At 29.6% G+C, this 21,518-nt stretch overlaps 1 protein-coding gene across 2 annotated transcripts in view; it reads left to right on the plus strand.

Annotated features, from left to right (window-relative positions):
• The window catches only part of LOC106475280 (exocyst complex component 3-like), a 40,581-nt gene extending 19,693 nt beyond the window's left edge, over positions 1–20,888 (plus strand). Inside the window, exons 8-21 of one of the 2 annotated variants that reach the window (XM_013935977.2) lie at positions 1,969–2,052; positions 3,367–3,440; positions 3,996–4,091; positions 5,767–5,833; positions 6,039–6,131; positions 6,815–6,908; positions 8,988–9,058; positions 12,087–12,232; positions 13,753–13,824; positions 14,980–15,135; positions 17,511–17,622; positions 19,655–19,738; positions 20,120–20,212; positions 20,436–20,888. In XM_013935977.2, the coding sequence (XP_013791431.1) occupies positions 1,969–2,052; positions 3,367–3,440; positions 3,996–4,091; positions 5,767–5,833; positions 6,039–6,131; positions 6,815–6,908; positions 8,988–9,058; positions 12,087–12,232; positions 13,753–13,824; positions 14,980–15,135; positions 17,511–17,622; positions 19,655–19,738; positions 20,120–20,212; positions 20,436–20,519 (1,326 nt within the window). In that variant the 3' untranslated portion in view covers positions 20,520–20,888. Of the gene's footprint in view, positions 1–1,968; positions 2,053–3,366; positions 3,441–3,995; positions 4,092–5,766; positions 5,834–6,038; positions 6,132–6,814; positions 6,909–8,987; positions 9,059–12,086; positions 12,233–13,752; positions 13,825–14,979; positions 15,140–17,510; positions 17,623–19,654; positions 19,739–20,119; positions 20,213–20,435 lie in introns of those variants that run through there. The other variant, XM_022380419.1, reaches the window with a different exon arrangement.
• Positions 20,889–21,518: the final 630 nt, after the last annotated feature.

The raw sequence follows: 21,518 nt of genomic DNA on the forward strand, positions 1-21,518 counted from the left end.
AGTTTGATACCAAACTTATTGACATAAATTCTTGAAATAGTAGTTCAATATAATTTTGAATGCGAGTCAACAAAAGAAATGATATGGCCTTTCACCTGTGACCCATCTCGAAATGGTTAACTTCATTTGAGAAAAGTTTTATTGAGTTCCACCAAACTAGATTTACTAAAGTGTAATTTTTCAGTTTTTATTTCGAACAATTCATTTTTTCATGTTTAGATAAATAATTATATTTACTGTTTTGTTTTTATTTTTGTCATAATTTTAGGCCTGGCATGGCCAGGTGGTTAGGATGCTTGACTCGCATTCTGCGTGTTGCGGGTTCAAATCCCCGTCCCACCAAACATGCTCACCTTTTCAGCTGTGGGGGTATTATAATATGAGGGTCAATCCCACTATTCATTGGTAAAAGAGTAGCTCAAGAGTTGGCGGTGAGTGGTGATGACTAGCTGCTTTCCTCTAGTCTTACACTACTAAATTAAGTACGGCTAGTGCAGATAGCCTTCGTGTAGCTTTGTGCAAAATTCAAAACAAACAAACTTGTCATCATTTTATAAAACAAATTCCAAAATATTGCTCTTCGAATGTACATTATTAATTATTTTCTTGCTAGGCAGCTTACTAATTGAAAGTGTAAAACTTTAATTCTGTACAGAAGTAATTTAAAATATATAAATTTCACTTGTATATAGAAATACTGTTGGATGTTTTTAAAAATAGGTATCTGGTGTAAGAATAAACATTATTTTCTAATACGCATTCACTGCTTTTAACGCTTTCTTTTGATTGAAGTGCATGTTAATTCATTTTTTTTCAGCCATGGTGAGCAGCTCATAGAACAGCTCTGAATTTGCTTTTTTTTTTCAAGTACAAACTTTTAGCTCATAGTCCCATCATCTCTTGACCAATATGAGATCTAATTACAATTTTGGACTTGGGAGGTCAAACCCTTCTGAATGATTGTTTGACCATACCCAAGGTCTTATAAATTAATGTGTTCTAATCCTGCCTAAAACAATTTCAGTTTGAAGGTAGGCTGGTATAGATCCTGATGAGTAATTAAAATTAAAACAGGGATATGTGAGCCCCACGCTTGGTGTTGCTGGCACACAAAGATATAGCTAATAAAAATAAAGGAAATAAAGGTCTCATAGATTAATTTACTCTAATCCTGCCTAAAAGAATTTCAATTGCTGTTGAACATTTCCTCTTGTATATATATATCAGTCATTTGAATTTTTTTAAATATTGTTTTTTATCATAACCAGACATATTAACAAGAAAACCAAAATATAAACATATTTTGTTATTAACAGAAGAAATTTTCACTAAAGGACATAATGATGTCTGCATGTAGTACTGTTGGTTTAAATATGCTGTTTCCATTTATTGAGTTGTTCATATCCCAGTGGTTAGTGTGCTTGATTGTGGATATGCAGGCCCATCATTTACATTCCATTTCTGCAAACAAATCATGCTGTGCAGTCTGGGCCTAAGGGTACATTATAATGGTAACACTCAAATTCTACAGTTTGGTCAGACAAGACTAGCCCAAGAGTCAATTGTGGGTACTGTCGACTAGCTGTCTTCCCTCTAATCTGTCAGTTTATATTTAAGGATAAATAGTGCAGATAGCCTTTGAGCAGCTGTATGGGAATACCTGAAATCAAACAAACTGACCCATATTTGGATATATACATGTATATGCTAATTTTCTAGTTTTTGTGTTTTACTATTGATTATTATAGTTCATGTTAATAAAGTTTAATCTATAATCCATATAAAAGTATTTGTTACTCAGAAACCTCTTAAAGTGAGTATGGAGCTGATTTAACATACATGTGTTTTGAGTGTTTACCTTACCATCAAAATTTAAATCACTTAATAAATAATTGCTATTTCTTTTCATGGAAATAATCATTCCACATATAAAGATTATACTTATTCCATGTAATATTATTTTTTCAGACTGCTTGTGTCCCATGTTTTCCACCTTCCTATGACATAGTTGAAAAATTTGTGAAGATGTATCATGATAGTCTATCCAAACATGTAAGTTGTTTTTTTTATAGGAGCAGCATCAGAAAATTACCTTGTATTTTATTGCATTCCACTGTCTGGCTTGGATTTAAGTCAGTAGTGTTATTCTTTGATGGGTATGGTGTCATGGCTTGCAAGCTTTCCGTATCTTACACCATGTGACATCAAACAACATCTTTTGTTGTTTTTTTCATGTTCAGATAACCTGGAAGATTTCAAGCAAAGAATCACAACAACCTGTGTACCTACCTGTAACACCACAATTGCTCAACAGGCAAAGAATCACAACAACCTGTGTACCTACCTGTAGCACTACAGTTGTTCAAGAATCACAACAGCCTGTATCCCAACCTGTAACACCACAATTGCTCAACAAACAAGAATCTTAACAGCCTGTGTACCTACATGTAACACTGCAATTGCTCAACAAGCAAAGAATCACAACAGCCTGTGTACCTACCTGTAACACTACAATTGTTCAACAAGCAAAGAATCACAACAGCCTTTGTACCTACCTGTAACACCACAATTGCACATGAACATGAACCACAACCTGAGCAAATGACTGACATTGTGTTGCAAATATGAACAGTGCACACACATTAAATATTAATTACCAAGCTCCACATTTCTCACCTAAAAACCATATAGGGCTGCATCGGATGACATCTGCCTCTTTTGGCTCATTAAAACTGCTACAACGCAAAGTTTCAATATTTGTGAGTTCATTATTGACTTGAACTTAGCCTTTTTTGTAACAAAACAAACATGTGTTTAGTATGGTCCAGGGAATTGTATTAATTTACAAGTTGACTGTGGAGTGTAAAAATAATCCTGCAAACAGCTCTTACTTTGTTAGAAAGCTTAATAGTACCTTAGAAGTGCATTGTTAGGTCATTGTTGTGAAAAACTATTTTTATGTAACTCTTTAGGATTAAATCATATTTGTTTTGACTTCTAGTATGAAAATCTGACATTTTGATAGTCATTTCATACTACTATAATAAACTGTTTTTATACATTTTCATCTAAATGGAAAAACGCATATCCATATTTTGTTTTTAATGGCGTTTGACTTGCATTCAAATTTACTTTTGGGCTTGAAAGCATTAGCTGATTATATGTCCAATGTAATTAAATGTCAACAAGTTTATATAATAATAAACTATAAGTAAATGTACAGGAAGTACTTAATTTTAAATTATTATTCAATAGCTTTTTTTGTATTGTTATTAAAACTTAGTTTCATAATAAGAATGCTCAAAAACATTTAATGGTGAATTCATTTTAATACTGATTCTGATCCCGTTGCTTTTTGTTGAGCAGCTGCAAGATATAATATCCAACCAACTAGAAGGTAATGAATACATCACTCTTCTCAACTGGTTAAATGTGTATGAGTAAGTATGGATTTTTCTTCTTTCATATCAGAAAGTGATGGTTTTGTTTTATTCTAAGAGATTATCACTTTACAATTACAAGCTGAAAAGTTTAACCCATTGACTGCTGATTTGCCATATAGGGTACGGTATACCTCTGGCTTGCACAAATTCCACATGCTTTTAGAGCAGCTTTAGTCATTGGGTTCAAATATGTTGTCTTCAACAAAAAGTGTCGTGTTTTTATGTTCATTTCTATAGTACTTTACTGTCTGAGAGAGAAATACTGGAATCTAAAACATGGAAATTTGAGGATTTAAAAATGATCCAATGCATTACCATATAAAGATTATAACGCTTATAACAGCTGGCTCTTTTGTAATTGAAAGGGATATTTAAAGCTCTGTATATTTTAATAGTTTCATCAATGCAAACCTACAAAGTTTAATGTTTGGCTATTGATGTAATTTTAAAGCAATATTAGCTTTCATAACTTTGTTCTTTATTGACTTTTTATTCTTCTTTAGGACATACATTTAAGATATTTTAATTACTCATGACTGTTTCACATAACAGAAGTTCTGAACTTATGGGTCATCCTGATCTAATGATTGATGTAAAGAAATATGGTTCTCTTTTGGATAACACTGTAGTGGAGAACTTGATTTGCCGGTAAGTCATACTTTTAGAAAAATAATTGAATAGGAATTTTGTTGATCTAAGTTGAGTTAGATTAGTTAGTCATTCATTTTTTTTTTCTTGTTCTCTTACTTTGGTGAACTCAAAATGAATAATTTATATATTGGTGTCATTACTTTTCTTGATGATATAAGATGGTGGCGAGTGTTTGTTAACACTTGTAAAAGCTAAAGAAAAGATTTATAGATGTAAATTAAACCTGCTGGAACTTAATATTACTTTAGGAACTACTATTACTGTAACTTTCTGTACCTATTCTTAGTCTTTGCACTGAAGTAATTTATAGGAGATTTTCCAAGTAAGGATTTTGTGCTTTCTAGCTACAGGTGAACTCATAAAGTAAGAAATAACATATTGACAACTGGAAAATAACACTGTATTTAAATTTTTTTGTTTCCCAACTTATCTACTTTAATGTTCAGTTGAATACAGTCCTATTTTACTGTACACGATTTATGAGTAGTGGAAAGAAATAGTATTTAATGTTGTTTATGTTTATATATGTATTATAAGGCCTCAAAACCTCTGTTTGATCAACCATGCCCAAAAAGAATGTGAAAAAGGTTTTGAAGAAGCATATTACACCATTAAATGAACAGGAAAAATAATCCTCAAAAGATATATTTATACTTTTAACCTATTTTTTTTACCAAAAAAGAAAGAAAAAGTCTTATTATGAAGGGACTCCGGACTAACTTAACTTACTTTAGTAAGTTAGCTTGAAAGTTTTATATTGATTTAAAATAACTAAAAGACAGCATAATCAGTTGATATATGGCATTAGATGATGAGTTGAACAACAATAAGGTAAAAATTAATAGAATTCATAGTTTTGTTCCTGCCACTAAGAAGCCAATTTAACTTACAAAGATTATATAAAAAGATGTTAAATTGAACATTTTTTACTATAAAAAAATTAAATACTAAAATAAAAACGAATATTTGAGGTTTAATTGCATCTTCATGTTTGTAAAAGGAGAACTAAATAATAAAGCTTCTTAAAAATTGACTACTTTGAAAAGTTGAAAACATTTGGTCTTTCATTTATTGGTTTGATAAGTTTCGAGAAAATTCAAACTGTTCAAGAAATAAGAAATGAATGGTTATATGATGCCAGTAGTGAGCTATTAATCATAGGTTAAAAGTATTTTAGAGTACAACAGTAAATTTTTACATTGCCTACATATGTAATATTTAATGCTACCTTGAAAGTTAGGATATATGTATTCTGTTAACTGTGTCTGATTTATTTTGGTGATCTTGCTAATTGACTTTATAACATAATTTACTTATACATGAATGATTAATATGTATTCTTAATGTAAGAGTGGGATTTCTTCTCTTTAAATGGCAGTGCTAAAGTTTATATGTTAACATTTATTAAACAAAAGTGAGTTTTCATAATTTTTGACTTTTTGTATTGAAAGTATAACAAAATTCTTGTTAATATGTCATTGTGTCTGTTATACCTGCATACTCTGTTGTGGCCATTTAGTAAAGTAACCATTATGGTGTGTTTGAAAAACAAAAGCATCTTTATTTGAAACATTTTGGTTATAATAGATTGTGAATTTTATCTTTTTGTAGATTTGCTTGCAACTGTTTTGCTCGTGTATATATATCTGTTTTCATATTTATCTTCACTTAGGTATGTATCTATGCTTGAAACCAACTATCAAGACTGGATGAAAAATACAGTTATGTCAGATGTGAAGGTAAGTAAGAGTCTTTTTATCGTATGTTTCAAGTAATGAATAAAATTTATTTATCCAAGGAGATGTTTGTGTTATTTGAAAATAATAATTATTTATTAAACACTTGTGCCTGTTGACTTTGTTGAATAAATGTATTCTACAAGTCACATGTAATCTTTGAGTGTCAGAAACAAGATATCTTTAATATAAGAGTTTTCTTTAACAGGACTGGAGGAATGATGCAGAACCTGAAGCAGACAGTGAGGGCTATTTTCATACCAGTTTACCTGTCATAATGTTTCAGATGATTGATCAACATGTATGTTATGCTGTTTGATAAATTGCCACATGTTTTGTAACACAACAGAAACATGAACAAGTTTATTTTAACAACATGGGATACTTTCATTAAGGTTTAATTCTAATCTGCAATTCAGTCTATCATTATAACCTTCACCAGTTAGTGATCATTAGGTATGGTTCTGTAGTTTGTGTTTTATAACCTTATATAAGCCATTGACATGGATGTAAAGTGGTTTTAATTTCTGATAATAATAAGAGCACCTATCACTAAACTCATTTTTCTTTCTTCTTGAATTCAGAATTTCATAGATTAATGTGTAATGATTTAACAACATAGCTTGATTCAAAAAGGATGAATCTTAATTTTGTATATTCACAAAATTTCAAGTTATAGAGACTGTTTAGTGTAACTTAGTTTTCCTTGTATTTACTATTCTTATACAGAAACTGGTTTGTCATTGATAATGTTTGACTTAGTTGAAACACTGCTCTCTTACACCAGTTGGAATCTCATGGTTTATCAATTTATGTTTATAATTTACACAGCATTGCTTGTAATGTGAAAACAAAGATCATTTTAACATTATTTGTATTACAACTGTTGACCTCCTATAAAAACTTAAGTTTAATTATTGTTCATAGATGAGTGGACTTCTTTATATTTCACTGTTAATTATATTTCCTTTTCTTGCTATTAAGATTCAGGTAGCCAAAACAGTGAATCAAGAACTTGTTGAAAGGGTACTTATGGTCAGCATAGAACAAGTGGTTTCAGTCACCAGATTGTATAAAGGTATGTTTACCCCTATATAAACTGACTATGTCATGAGGACTATGATAGTAATTATAACTAAGGCTAACACACTCTTATCAAAGACTTCAATCGTAAACTGTCTTCCCCTTCTTCATTTGAAATGCTTTCAAAAGAAAGACAGCACAGTGCCAAGATATTCTGTTTGTACTGTCCTTCAGCATTAATAATTTCATCTGCTCTGAGCCTAATTCATAAACATTGATGCAGCAGTTCCTTCAGCTCACTTGCATGTCTTTCAAAAAGCTTTGGCAAGTATGTCATTTGGAGATGATCCAAGGTAGAGATAACACCGATTTTTTTCAGAGAGATTTCCAGACATGCAGTGGAATGTTAGTAGTACAGAAAAACCTCCATAAGTCTGTAAACTTCAGTCTTATAATGCATCTTTTCTCCAGTCTTTACAGTAAACAGCTAACTCACTTATTTTGTACCTTTTCTTTCTTGCTCACAGCCAATTTAAGGTCTTGTGCCTTACATTTATGTAAAGCACTTTCTAGCTGTTTGTCACAGCTTGTAATCTACAAGGACATTATATGCTGTACAAAACATCAATCCAATACTTTGGGTATTTACAACTTCTCTGCCAAGTAGTAGTTTTAGGTATTTTGATTGTACTTGACATTGCCATTTTTTCTCTCACTCTAAATGAAACTCACATATGCTCCTCACTTTTGCATACTCAATTACAATAAATCTTATTGGCTAAGCAGTCAACACTTTTTTGTGATGCAAATCTTAAAGGAAATAAGTGACTTATGTTTTTTTTTGTTTTTTTCCCTCTTCAGATTTTATGCTTTTATCTGGAAAATTCTAGACATTACAAATATCTTTTAAAATTATGGAATCCATGACTTCCATGACAAAATCTTAGCCATAAGTATAATACAATCAATCTTAAAAGTCAACAGCTTGTATACACACACACACACATACACACAAATATATGGTTAAAACAGTGAATCAAAATCGTTTCAAGAGGTGTATTATACACCAGTATACATGCACTTCACATGTATATTAGTCATTAGAATATAGAATTATATTCAATGAAGGATAAATAATAAATATAAAATTGTGAGCAAGGTGTTTTACTTAAAGAAACTTTAGAAAACTGATTAAACAAGTACTTATTGATTTAACTGTAGGAAACAATTGCAACACCTGTAAATGTGAAAAGCTTTCCAGTAAGTAGTGTCAGGATGTTGTGAATGCAGAAAATAAAGCTAACTTCTAATTTAAGATCCATTATAGTTAGTAACTGTACTTTTACCAAAAAGTCTCCTGGTGTGTCAGTGTAAGTTTATGGACTTACAACACTAAAATCTGGAGTTTGATTCCTTACAGTGAGCAAAGCTGATAGCCCAGTGTGACTTTGCATTAAAAACAAATTTACCAACAAATTTCTCACACATTAACAATTAATGTAACTTGAGAGATAAATAATGCTTCAATACCCTTTATTTGTCAATTAAAAAAAAAATCAGTTATCAATATGAAGATTGGAAGAGGTTATATTTCCCTAATACCACCTCCAAAGATATCTGGCATCATATGAAGTTATTTAGTAGGTTAAGGGAAGTAAGCTAGAATTGGCTGCATATAATATGGCTAATTAATCTGTAAATATATTTTTTTATTCAACTTCTCTTGGAGAGTATTTAAAATTTATCTGATATCTTGACCTTTACTTCAATTAAATCATCTTCTGTATAACTTTATATTGAAAGCATATAATAGTGTTTAGGTTCTGTTGTTGAGTAGCATCTAATAGTTTATATTATTGATTTAATTAAAATGTTTGCATCTACATTTCTTTTTAACATCGAGGCACTATTTCATGAATTTTTTCTCCCCAAATCCTGAAGACATAAGTCTTCGACTGTGATTTAAAGGTTAAGAAAATAGATAAAATCAGTATTAAATGCAGATTTTATGGAATAGTACATAATAATAATAGAAAGTAAAGCTGATTCACATAATATCAACATACCAGTTTATTTGTGATGCTTTCTTTTGTATCACCAGCTATCTAACCAATTTTTTTGGATCTTTTCACAGAGGCTATTGTAGAATACAAAACAAAGCATTTTGAGGATCGCAGCCAACTTAGATATTTCACTCATTACATGGTATGTTTCAATCATTTGATTAAGATAGGGTAATAACATACCACTGATAACTAAGTATGTGAAATTTGTGAAACCACCTGTTAAAGATTTTACAGTTATTGTGTAATCAAGTGTACTAATTTCTATATTTTATTTACTGTTAATATATTGATTCAATCATTTTCTTGTAATTCTATTCTACATATAATTCATGTTACTAAGTAGTATTTTAATATTCAGTTTTTTTTAATGCCTTCAATATATATTTTTTGAACACTCTAATTTATATTTTTAAGTTAAGAGTTTTATGGAAAATTTTGTTCTGTTTGGAAATTTAATTGAAAATATGTAAAAGTAAATACAAACTGAAGATTAACCAAATTAGAATTATTGTAAAGCATGTTCTTTAAAGCAAATAAAGTTAAAATTGTTAATCATCACTTGAAGTAGGCTGGTTAGTACAAGATAAACCTTTTAAAATACAGAGCATTAATGTATTTAGATAAGCTTTATAATTAACTGTCAATTTAAATGAAGTTAAAAAAATCCTTTATTTTGTAAGAAATTCTTATTATTGAGAACATCTGGAAGCTAAATACAATTTAAGATTGACATGCTGAAAATAATAAATATCAGCTAGCCATAAGGGATTGCAGTATTAGGAAACATTTTTGTAGCATGTTATTGGGTTGCATACGATTAAACTATTATTGAAACATGAAGCCATTTTGAAATTAAAAGGGTTTACAAAATTACCCAAAAACTTCTGTTCCATTGTACTAGTTGAAACTCAACCTCGTTCACATAAGAAAGATTAAGATAAATATTTACACTTTTAGTGAAATTACATCTTTTTCATTTCTTTGAATCTCTAAGACCTCAAAATATTTGTTAATTGAAATGAAACTGTTTTTTTACAAAACTGTTATTTATTTTGTCCTTATATCAATTTCATTTAATAACTGTGCAATGTTTGTATTAATAACCATCTTTACAATGCTTGCTTTACTAGCCATTAGGCTTGTAAAGCAAGTGTTGTATACATGGTTTTGACAAATACCTATCAAAATGGCAGTTATCTATTGCTTATAGTTACTAGCTGCTAGACTTAATATTTTTTACATTTGTTCAAAACTGAGTTACTTAATAAACAAATAAGCTGAATGGCAACTGCAACAATGTAATGTGTAATTGACAGTTGAGTCGAGCACGCGAGACGTTCGTTGTGAATTATAGCGTTTGTTATAGTGCGACTGTGGAAATTAAGTGTATTGCAAAGTTGTATTTAGAAAGAATAAACCAGTTTTATTCAAGAAAGGACTTGTATCGCTAAAGTTTCTTCGGAAAGAAATTGTACGGAAAATTAACTAACGACCAGAGACGTAACAATATATATAAAAGGGAGGATACACTACTTTAGACATATAAATAGATTTAAAGGTAGGTTGGTAGAGACTGTGTTGAGTAATAAAATTGAATTGGGTATATGCCCACCCCATTCTTCGTATTGCTGATGAACAAAAGTAATAATCATTGGCTGAAATTCTCCATTATGTTTCCTTGGTTGTCATGGGGCTGCTGTGATGCAACATCCTCAAAATTTGTCCAAACCAAATCCTCGGCTACAACTCTATAATAACCCACATTTCACCTGCAGTACATTCAAATTTTGAAAATGCCCAAATTAAAGCTTGCTTCTTCATTCAGCTCAGCAGGCTACTAAAGCCAAAACCAGGAAGACAGTCCAATGATAAAACCCCAAAATTCATAATAAGATTCACTGCTTTTAACATTACAATTAAAAAATTGCAGGGTCATACAGTTGACCAAGTAAGAATACGCCTTTGAGAATCAGTTTTTTCACAAGTTTCAATCTATAAGGATTTATCAAGAAGAAAAATTTAACACAACTTTAAAATATAAAGAATTCAAAATGCTTATCAAGCAATACATAAAGAAGATGACCAAATATACATAAAAAATGTTATTTTCATGAAATATTTGAAAGAGGATAGTCATTCTCCATACATATATTGTGACTAGATTATAATTAATTTTTAGAAAACATTTTCATAAAACATTTATCTAGATATAGCTTGGAGAAGAAAAATTAATCATTATTTCCCATCATATGACAGATTCTTGGCTGGTCTTATATATAAAAGAATACCGAAATCTAGTAAACACTAGAGCATTCAGGATCCTTGTAGAAGTTAATGACGTGTTACTAGCTTCACGTGACTTCGGCTGAAAGAATTTCAAAAAATACTAACTTGCTTATCATGGCAGAAAGTGCCATTGTTTTATGAAAATTGCATGTTAATTGGTACCGCAACAGCTGAGATATCATCATGACAGATGGAGAGATGGATGGCTTTTCATATTTATGTAGTAGATGAGTATCTTGTGCATTAGATAGTGGAAAAGTCGAAAGTTTTAAATTGTTGCATCCAGTCTTAGAAGATATGTAATGTATAAGATCATACATTATTATTTGTTAGTATTTTGTAGTCTGAATACAACTTAATACAAATATGTAAGTTAATATTCATTTTTATATCAAATTAGAATAAGCGTTTTTATTTTATTTCCAACCACACCTACCTTAGTAAGATTCTAGAATGCATGTTGATTCTAACTTTTTTAGTAGAATATCATTTATATGTTATCTATTACTAAGATAACGGAAGCACAAATAATTCAGAAACTACTTTTCAAACAATCTAATACTATTTCTTTTTGAAAATTAAGTATTTTAACATGACTGTGTAAAATGAACAAATCCTCAGACAATTTAAATATCAGGTGCAGTGATAGTACAACTGTTGTAAAAGTGTACATAAAAGCATTAATTGTGGCTTTCCTTTCCAGCTACTGACCTTAGATCTGTCATAACTACCAGGACAATCATGCACAGGTCTTCCTTTGTGCTTCCAAAAATTATGAATTTAAATGTGTGAGTTTTAATCTTGAAATTAATTACTATTAGGAAAGTTTGGGATAATGTCCTGTTGATAAAATATTATTTACATATTTTTTTTTCAAACAGATTGCAATAGCCAATAATTGTCTGCAGTTCGGAGAACTAGCAACCAGGCTACGTCAGCGGTACTGGAAGTCTGGTAGTCATGACAATGAGGCTGAAAAAATATTTCAGAGAGCAATGACTGTATTTGAGAGCCTAAAAATGGACACGTAACTTTGAATTCTGATTATGATAACAAATACCTTTTTGAAAGCGTGTTGCTTACTTCTGTATATGCATTCTTCTAGTAAAATACTCTTTTCTAAGATTCTACAATATAGTTAATTACTATTATGTCACATAATTAGAATACTTAATATATGTGAATGTTATATTATTGTATACATTCGATGCTTCTTTGATTATTTACTAAGCTATAATAATATTAATTTTAGCCTTATTTATAAGGTGGAATTATGCTGAACATTTAAATAATCTAGATGTACTTCTGCATGGTCCCTAAAGGTGTTCTGTTTCAAGAGTAAATAAAAATTAAAATTAAGAGTAACAAATACTTTTTATTTATTGCTTTTGAAGTTCATATGTCCTGCTGTATTGTGGCCTACAGAGTGCATAATTCTTCTTGTAATTCATGGCATGTGTACGTTGTATTGATGTTATTGATGGTACAAATTGCAAAGTTAAGCATCCCTTATGTGACCTCATTTTAGTGTCTACTGACTGACATGGTTAAAACAAGTGGCCCTTCCAGGCAGCCTTTGGCCCCTTTTCAGGCAAATTGTAATACCATATTTACTTACATTTGATAATATATTGCTATGGTGACACCATCTATATAATTTCAGTGTAACATATTATTACTCTTTTTTTCATATTGACCATAATTGTTAGTATGTCTAGAAGTCTGATTGCTTTTTTATGTATAGTTTTGTTCTTTTATATGGAATATAAAGGCATGTTACTTGTAATGGTGACAAAAATATGTTATAGCATTTTTTTATTACTTAAACACTTAACTTTTTCAAAATTTTTCCTCTATCTCTTTTTTAATATGCTGTTTATATAGTTGATTTGATGTAATCTAAACGATATGGACAAAAATAAGAAAACATGTTTAACATAATACTAAATTATACTTTACAGCTCTTCTGCACATGTACCACCAATAATATGTATTCACTAAATACACTTGTAGTCACTTTTACCCCACAGTGTTTGAAAATATTTAGTTGTTATTGTTTTATCTTTACTTTTATATGTTGATATTATCTTTTCTCACACTTAATTATGAGAATGGCAGGACTAGGGGGCTTAAATGTAAATTTTGACAGATTAGGAGTCGTCTTCAGCTAAGACTGTTTTATTTTTCTATCAGGGTAGTTGGTCTTTGGAATAAGTTGTCTTCAGATGTTGTGGAGGCTGTAAATATAAGTGGACCTAAGAGGAAGCAAGATAAATATAGGAATGATAAGGGCTGGCTTTGAGGGTGTTTTTTTCAATAGTTTTAGTTTAGTGGATAGGGCAGTCTAGATGAACCAATAGGTCCTTTGCTCGCCCTAAATATTGTGTTATGTTATATATTCTATAAAACTAGTCGGTATTGAATCAAATATTATAATTTTCGGTTTCACTAAGCCTACTAATAGTACTAGTTCTCACTAACTAATGTCTGTAAAAGCAATTAAAAATCTGTAGATCTGAATTTTGTTGTGTTTTATTTTCTTTCCAGTCTTGGGTACCTGGAGGATGAGCTGTTTTTAGATTTAGACAAGGAAATTAATGATTTACTGACAAAGAAATGGTAGGTTTAACAGCCATTTTATTGTATAGTAACACCTTTCATACAATTATGAAACTATTAATAACTAACTATATAATGAAATTTCTTTGTAAGTCCTGGAAATTTATCTATGTTTGTAGTTGGATGGATCTTTAGTTTCAAACTACTTCTAGCTGTACTACTTATAAAATAGTCTACAGATAGATTTGAAGAAAAGTTTGGAAGCTAAATAGCTAAACACTCATGTATTTATGGATCATATTTATTGAAAGCTTTCTTAATGTAGTCTTCTCTTTTTTTATTTCTTGCATACAGATTTTACTTATGTTACTAAATCTTATTTTACCCTCAGAAAATTACTTACTCTGATTGGCTAAGATAAGGAATTATTTTAACATTGCCTGCAATGACTTGTTTATGTTAGCAATATGTCAACATCATACAGTTTCAACAAAGCTTTTGTGTTGGGCTGGGTGTGGATTAGTGGTTAGTTTGTATGAACTCTGAATCCATGGGTTTGTGGATCACATCATGTTGCTAGAAAATTGCTCTCTGCACTTGGGGCCATGGATAAGCTATGTGTGTGAATGGTAAAGCTGCTAATCAGATAAGAGTAGTTCAAGAGTTAGCAGTGAGTGCTCTTAACTTGCTGCCTTCCCTATAATCTATTAGTTCAAAGTTATGGATGGTTGTGTGGAGATAGCCCTTTAGATTTGTACAAAGAATTCTAGAAACCTAAGCCTTTTTTTTTTATGTTAGTTCCATAAACATAGCCAAGACTAATGATTTTGTAGGATTATGATTAATGTTTTACATTCTGTAAATTTAGTTCAATATCCTTTTTTTTTCTGTAAGTAACAGATTCAAGTTTACAGGCTTTACGACCTTCTGAATTTTCTTTGAAATCAATGGTATTTGTTGAGAAAGTTTTAGAAATAATGTATTCTAATATGAAATATATTATTTTCATTTTGTAATATATAGGTAAAAAGATAATCTCATTTTTCAGTTTATATATGTGAAAATTCAAAGTTTGGTTATTGAGCTCAGCTTTAATAATTCAATGTATGATGTATTGTAAAGTTAAAATTGTTTCAGTTGGTAATTGTTGTATATGTAGCGTGTGTAACACAAATAGTGAAAAATGCTATATTTATTTTGTACATTTGTATACAGGATGTTGAGTAGCACAAACATTGTAGATACAATATGTGCAACTGTGGAAGATTATTGCCATGACTACACTCATTTGTGGCCTCGCAATTTTGACCTACTGATTTCAGGAATACAGAATCGAGTAGCTAAAGGATATATTACAGCAATTCTTCAGAAGTAAGTCGTGTTTTTTGATGAAAAAAAAATAGTGTATTTTGGAATTAAAAGTTTAAAAAATTTGACTTTATAATACAAATTCATGATAAATGAAAATAAGTGTAATATTTCTAATAATCAAGTTAAATGAATTATATAATAATTCTTATTATATAAGAATATTATTTCTCATTCTAAATTTAATTGCTTAAGTTGAATTTCTAATAATGCTTTATAGATCTAAATTTGCATGCTCAGAAGCTCATTCCAATATATAAAAACATTAGTGTGAGTGTAATTAACAGTTATTATTGAGACATACAAATTTTAATTAGATATCATTGTATAACTGATATATGCCAAAAATCTACTTTAAAATTTGAGTATTGTGTTTTTTCTGTCATACCAAAAATGGTAATTTTAATTAAGTACTGTCTTTTTAATGAGATTTGTACGTACTTGAAATTATGAGTTGTAGTAGTATCTTCAGTCTTATTTGACATCTTAATTTACCAAATATGTATAATGTCTTTAACAATGAATCAATCATTCAAGTTCTGAAAAGTCTTTACAGTAACAAAATATTTTTATATTTCTGAGGTCCACTTTTTGGACATAACCAAAAAAGAAACTTTGAAAACATAAAAATGGCTACAACTAATTTATTTTAGGTTAATGGTATCTAATTTTCTAGGTATTGATGTCTAATGTTTTAGATTATCAAAATAATTCACTTTTTTTTCTAATCCAAATTTGCAAATGTGATTTTTTGTTTAAACTTTCAGCTTCCATGTAGTATCATCCATATTGTACAAGTTACAGTGAGCTGCAAATTTAATAAAGAGATTTATCTAACAACATTGTCATGTAGGGTTATTGCTTTATAGTTTGTTTAATGATTTTATCTTTATGAATCACACTGCACATTTATCTTTAAGTATATGGTGTGATGCAGCAAACTAGCTATGATTGTTCTCATGATGAAGGAACTTTCTATATTCTAGTAAGATTTGTATGATGAAACATGAAACTTAATATTTAACATTTTAATTGATCTTACACTGGTTTCTTTCATACTATAGATATAAGTCTAAAAGAAAAGTGTTTGATATAGTAAACATGATTTTGTAAACAGAAGAACAAAATATTCTAAAAATAATAAAATAAATCGTTTTGAAAAGTTGCAAATGTGCAACATTGGTTTTATTCATGTCTGAAATGTCAAGGACTATTTGAAGCTAAGATTAAATGCTGGCATAAATAATGACATTTGCCATCATGGGACAGAATACTGCAGTCATAATCATGTGTGTTTGTGTGTGGTTTCATATTTTGGAAAAACAGTATTATGCACATCTAATGCAACTTGTGTATGGAAAGTATAAAGTTTCATGCTGTCACCACTGTATTTGTCAGTGATAATGTTAAGCTTGCCCAAAGAAATTGTTTTAGAGTTAGTTTTAATCATGTAAAAATATGTTAAGTAATTGTTTCTAAAACCCAATTTCAAGCTGATTGAACCTTAGTAATTATAAGCATAAAGTTGAGATGTTATAAGGAAATTGTAAAAGTCTAATTCTGAAATTGAAATTAATACTCATTACTCAATGTGGTTTCAATAAAGAGTGTGTTTTCTACAAATAATGAACTAAGCTATTTCTTGAATACTGATCTACTAAAAGCACCAGATTATACAAATTTTGAACAACATTCAGACATTGGAATATTTTCATGTGCATCTAACAAATTACTGTTGCAATTGCTTTTATGAAATTAAATTTTTTCTTGCATGTTCTTTTTTATTCATTTGTTCAAAATATCCTTGTCTTGTAATGATTACATGGGGACAAATAGGTGAAACCACTTGTACGTGACTTCTTGGTATGTTTCTTTGAAAATTAGTGTTACAATTCAGATTAGTGTTAAAATTCTTGATACTAACTGGAAGATTAACCTGTATGCAACACACTGGCTGATGTAAAGCAAAAACTGTATTCATCTTTTGAGAGAAAGGAGAGTGCGTAACAAATTTGATTTTCTAGTTACATTGTGAACTTTGTTTTTTACACATATCAGATAATATGATTGTAATCAGACAGGAACATTTTAATTCTTTAGGGATTTTTTTGTAAACAGGCATATGTTGGTCTCCATCTGTGTTCATATGAAGAAAATTATGTTAATTGTTGATGTAAATGTTGTACCAAGTAATCTAAATATAGATGTTGTACTCTGTTTCATAGTTAGGCCTAAAATTGAGTAAGCATTATATTAAAAAATATATAAAATTATTTAACTCACTTGTATGAATGTAACTGATTCTTAGCAAAAGTCTTGAAGTTTAACAGCCAGTGTTTAGCATGATCATTGTGACATTGTTTTTATTTTCTGTATAGAAAACTTTCATTAAAAAATTATGAAGAAAGAAAGGAAGTTGCAGATAAAATTGTACAAGAAGAGAAAAAGTTACGAGAGACTTTTTGCCGAGCAAATCCTTTGGCAGTTAAGGTATTATATTAAAACCTTTATTTGGTTTTAATAATCATTGCATGGAAACTTTTAAATGAAAAATGAATTTCTGTAATATTTCTAAAAGTGTCTTATGAAAAAAAGTTTGTAATAATTTTTTATGATGTATTTATAAATGCAAAGAGTGTTAAAGTTTGTCCATAAATTATTACTATCTTTTAGACCTAATTTTGACACAACTATGGGAAATTAAGTTATTAAGAAAAATTGAATAGAAATTTCAGTATGAACAATTTTTTTCCATAGTTTATTTGTTATGGAAGTACATTTTCATGATAAGGTTCAGTAAGGTGTAAAGCTGCCGCAACCATTATGCTTAAAAATCAAGTAGGATCAAATATTAGATAAGTAAAAAAAAAAAGAAACCCAATAACCATATTACTTTTATATGGTCATTTTTAGGGATGACTTGGAACAATATTTAACAATGACTTGATTTATTAAGTAGCCGGATAAACTAAGAAAAATGTTATATGAAATATAACAAATGATCAAATTAGGCTATAATAAATTTTGAATGAAAATATTTATGCTAGTCATTTTTTCATGTATTATAGAAAGATATTTAAATGTTTCTAAGATTCAGTATATTTAGTTCTATTCTCTATACCATCAAAAAGTTTGGTTTCTGTGTATCTAGATCTATAGAAATTGAAGGCAAACTCGAGCACAGAGTTTAAGAAAATTTACTTTTTATCGAGGCTATTTGGAAGCACAAAATGTGGATGTGGTATGAGCAAGGTTTAAAGTTTTATTGTTTATGCTTTGAATGGTACAATGAAAACTATGTTTGTATCATTTGTATAATGCTGATTAATTGGCTGTTATTATGATTGAAATAATAATAGATAAGGAACTGAAATTTTCAAAGGTAAAAATTCTGAAAGTTCAAATATAACCATCAAAATAATGCACAAATTAAGAAAGAATAGTAAATTTATAATACAATGCACATTAATTACAGGCAAAGTAGATAATAGTGAAGGATGTTTCTTTTAAACCATTCATCTGACAAATGAGAGAACATAATAGTAATATTCCTTAGAGTTTCATTGTTGTGGTTGCTGGAGTTCTCCAATAAATGGATCGGTGGGAAGAGAAATTTTGATGTTGAATGTTTAAATACTTCAAATAAAATGTTTTGCATTTGCAAGTTATTTCATATTTTTGTTCAATCATCTCGCTGCATACTGTAAATAATAGTCCATACCATTGTGCCTAAAAATAAACAAATGGATACATATGGATACAATTTTCTTTAGGGAATTAGAACTGCAAATACTTTAACTGCATAAAGCAACTTTTTATAAAAGGCTGGCATTGTTAAATTAATTAGTAATTGGCTGTAATTGTGTGGCCGGTTAATAAGTAATTGTCCATGTTGCTGATTGGCACATTTGTGTTTTGTAACATAATTTCTACTTGGTTATAAAAGGGCTTTAGTAAAATATCATTGTGCTTGGTACATACACTTTTAAAATAAATACATGTTAGAATAACTGTTTAAAATGTTTTTGTGTTGAAAACTTAACAGTTCTGAAAACATAGAATTTCATGAACAAGAATAAAAAGGATAAACAGGAAAAATTTGTCTACAACTACATTAAGTATAGCTAACCAAAGTTCTTAAAACATGAAAAGCATGAGCTACATAAAGATTTTATCTTTCTTTTTTAATCAACTTTAATTTCAAAGTAACAGAAAATAAGTAGAGAAATTGAGAAAGTCTTTTATTTATACTATTATATTGTAAGATTTAGAAGGCATAACATGTAGTTGGATTAAATGTATGTTTTCAGATAGGAAAATATTCAAATCTATAAATTAATTTTCATACTCTTTACTCGTGCTCTTGTGTTTCAAGTATGACAATAAAGAACATGTTTGGTTTCAACTTGCATATTTTTCAAGATGAATATCAAACTTGCAAAGTAGTTAAGAAGGCTGTGTTCATCTAGCAAAGTGCCAAAAATATAAATAAAACTATATAATACTAAAATTATCTTCACAGCGAGAGTCTCCGTTTGATGCCCTACCACTATTAGCCGAAGTTCTTAAGCTGAAAGATGGAAGCTTGCTGTCTCTTGAGATCTCTGTAAGACCCTTTCAGTTATCTCTTCAAATACACTTGGTGATTAAAGAGTTTCTGATTTTTCATAACTTCTTTCAGTAGAACATTTAGAGATTTGTAAGAGCACTTGATCTTAATTTGAAGCATTCTCAAGTTTCTTAAGATATAAACTGTATAATTATATGTTTCATTTCAAAGGTTCCAGAAAAATTCTCTTTTTGAGTATGAATGGAACAAATAAGTAATTTCATTGCTTATTACTTGTTAGGAAACTAATTGATTTGATTATTCTGCCTTAAGACAATTTTTTAAACATGTATTAAAGACAACTGTTTAATCTCAGGTTATAGAAAAATAAAAATTGAGAATAAATACCTGAATCTGTTATGTTGTTATCCAATACAGGGCCTTATCAAACGGTACCCAGACATCTCAGCAGACCACTTGTTAGCTCTGGTTACCATGAGAGGTGACATGGGACGAGCAGATGCAAGACAAGTATGCAAATGCTCGTTAATCTCCTTATATCATGTTTTATCTTATTAGTTTTTACCATGTCTCTACTAAAATGAGTAAATTTGTATTTTGCCAATGAAGTTAGTTGTTCTTAATAAATGATTACATTATTTTTATATCCTAATCCTATTTTGTCCAATAGACTAAACAAAATTGGACCACCTATTTTAACATCTTTTATTTTTCTTCTTTATTTCTGATTTAGCTGGTAACAGAGATACTTCCAGAAGTTGGTAGCCAAAGAAATGCTGAAGTGAAAAGCATATTTTCTCAGATTCAAGTGGGTTAAAACATGCCATTTGATCTATATCATAAAGTAGAAAGGAAAGAGAAATATTGGAATATTTAATGATTTTACTTATTCTTTCTATAGTTGACAACATAATAAAGAAGTTGTTCCAGAGCTAAGTGTATCAACTTGTAAATTTAGGTTTGTTATATTTATGTTTTTCTACATATATATATATATTTCTCTGTGATTCGCAAAGGTGTTTCTCCATTATTAATATGTGCATAGCTATTTCAAAATGAAATATATGTGCATTGTAAATTATATCATTTCTCAGTTGTTTTACATACTATTGTAGACAGTTAAAATTTAATTAATGTGTGCCTGTACAAATCAAGAAATAAATTTGCTTTTTTGCCCCAGCTGCTATATTTTGTAATGTATAAGTTATATATTGCAATATCTCACAAATTGTACAAAACCAATACTTATAATTTATCAATTCTTTCTTCTGTTTGTGTTTTTTAATGTAAGACAAAACAAACACCATGGGTTTTGGAACTCAGAAAATGTGAACTGTGTGTGAAGTAAGTTACAACAATATTATTTAAACATTATTATATGACAGTAAAATGGGTTTTGTTGTTAGTAATTATAATAAATCAGCATAAAATATAACTCAGATCATGTATGATTAGCGAGTTATATTCTTATATTTTGGTTTTCACTTAAATACTGTTACGACAGCAGAAGTCACGCAACTCTGAGAGCATACACGCTGGAGTTCCTATAAGGATCATGACTTATCAAGCAACCTCGCGAATGTCCGAGTGTTTGCCAGGTGCCCTCTTTTTTAGTATATAAGCCCGGCAAATAAAGCCAGCTATAGATAGATATGCAGATAGTTTGAAGATAGAGATAATTGAGTCAAGCGAACAGTAGGTACCGTAAGTAAAGTTTGTGAATCACTGTTTATAGCGTGTGTTATAAAGGTTGTTAAGTTCAAAGTGACTGTGGAAATTCTGTGTACTAAAAAGTTGTATCAAGAAAGAGTAAACT

This window comes from Limulus polyphemus, unplaced genomic scaffold, assembly GCF_000517525.1.
Source record: "Limulus polyphemus unplaced genomic scaffold, Limulus_polyphemus-2.1.2 Scaffold145, whole genome shotgun sequence".
NCBI classification, from domain to species: Eukaryota; Metazoa; Arthropoda; class Merostomata; order Xiphosura; family Limulidae; genus Limulus; species Limulus polyphemus.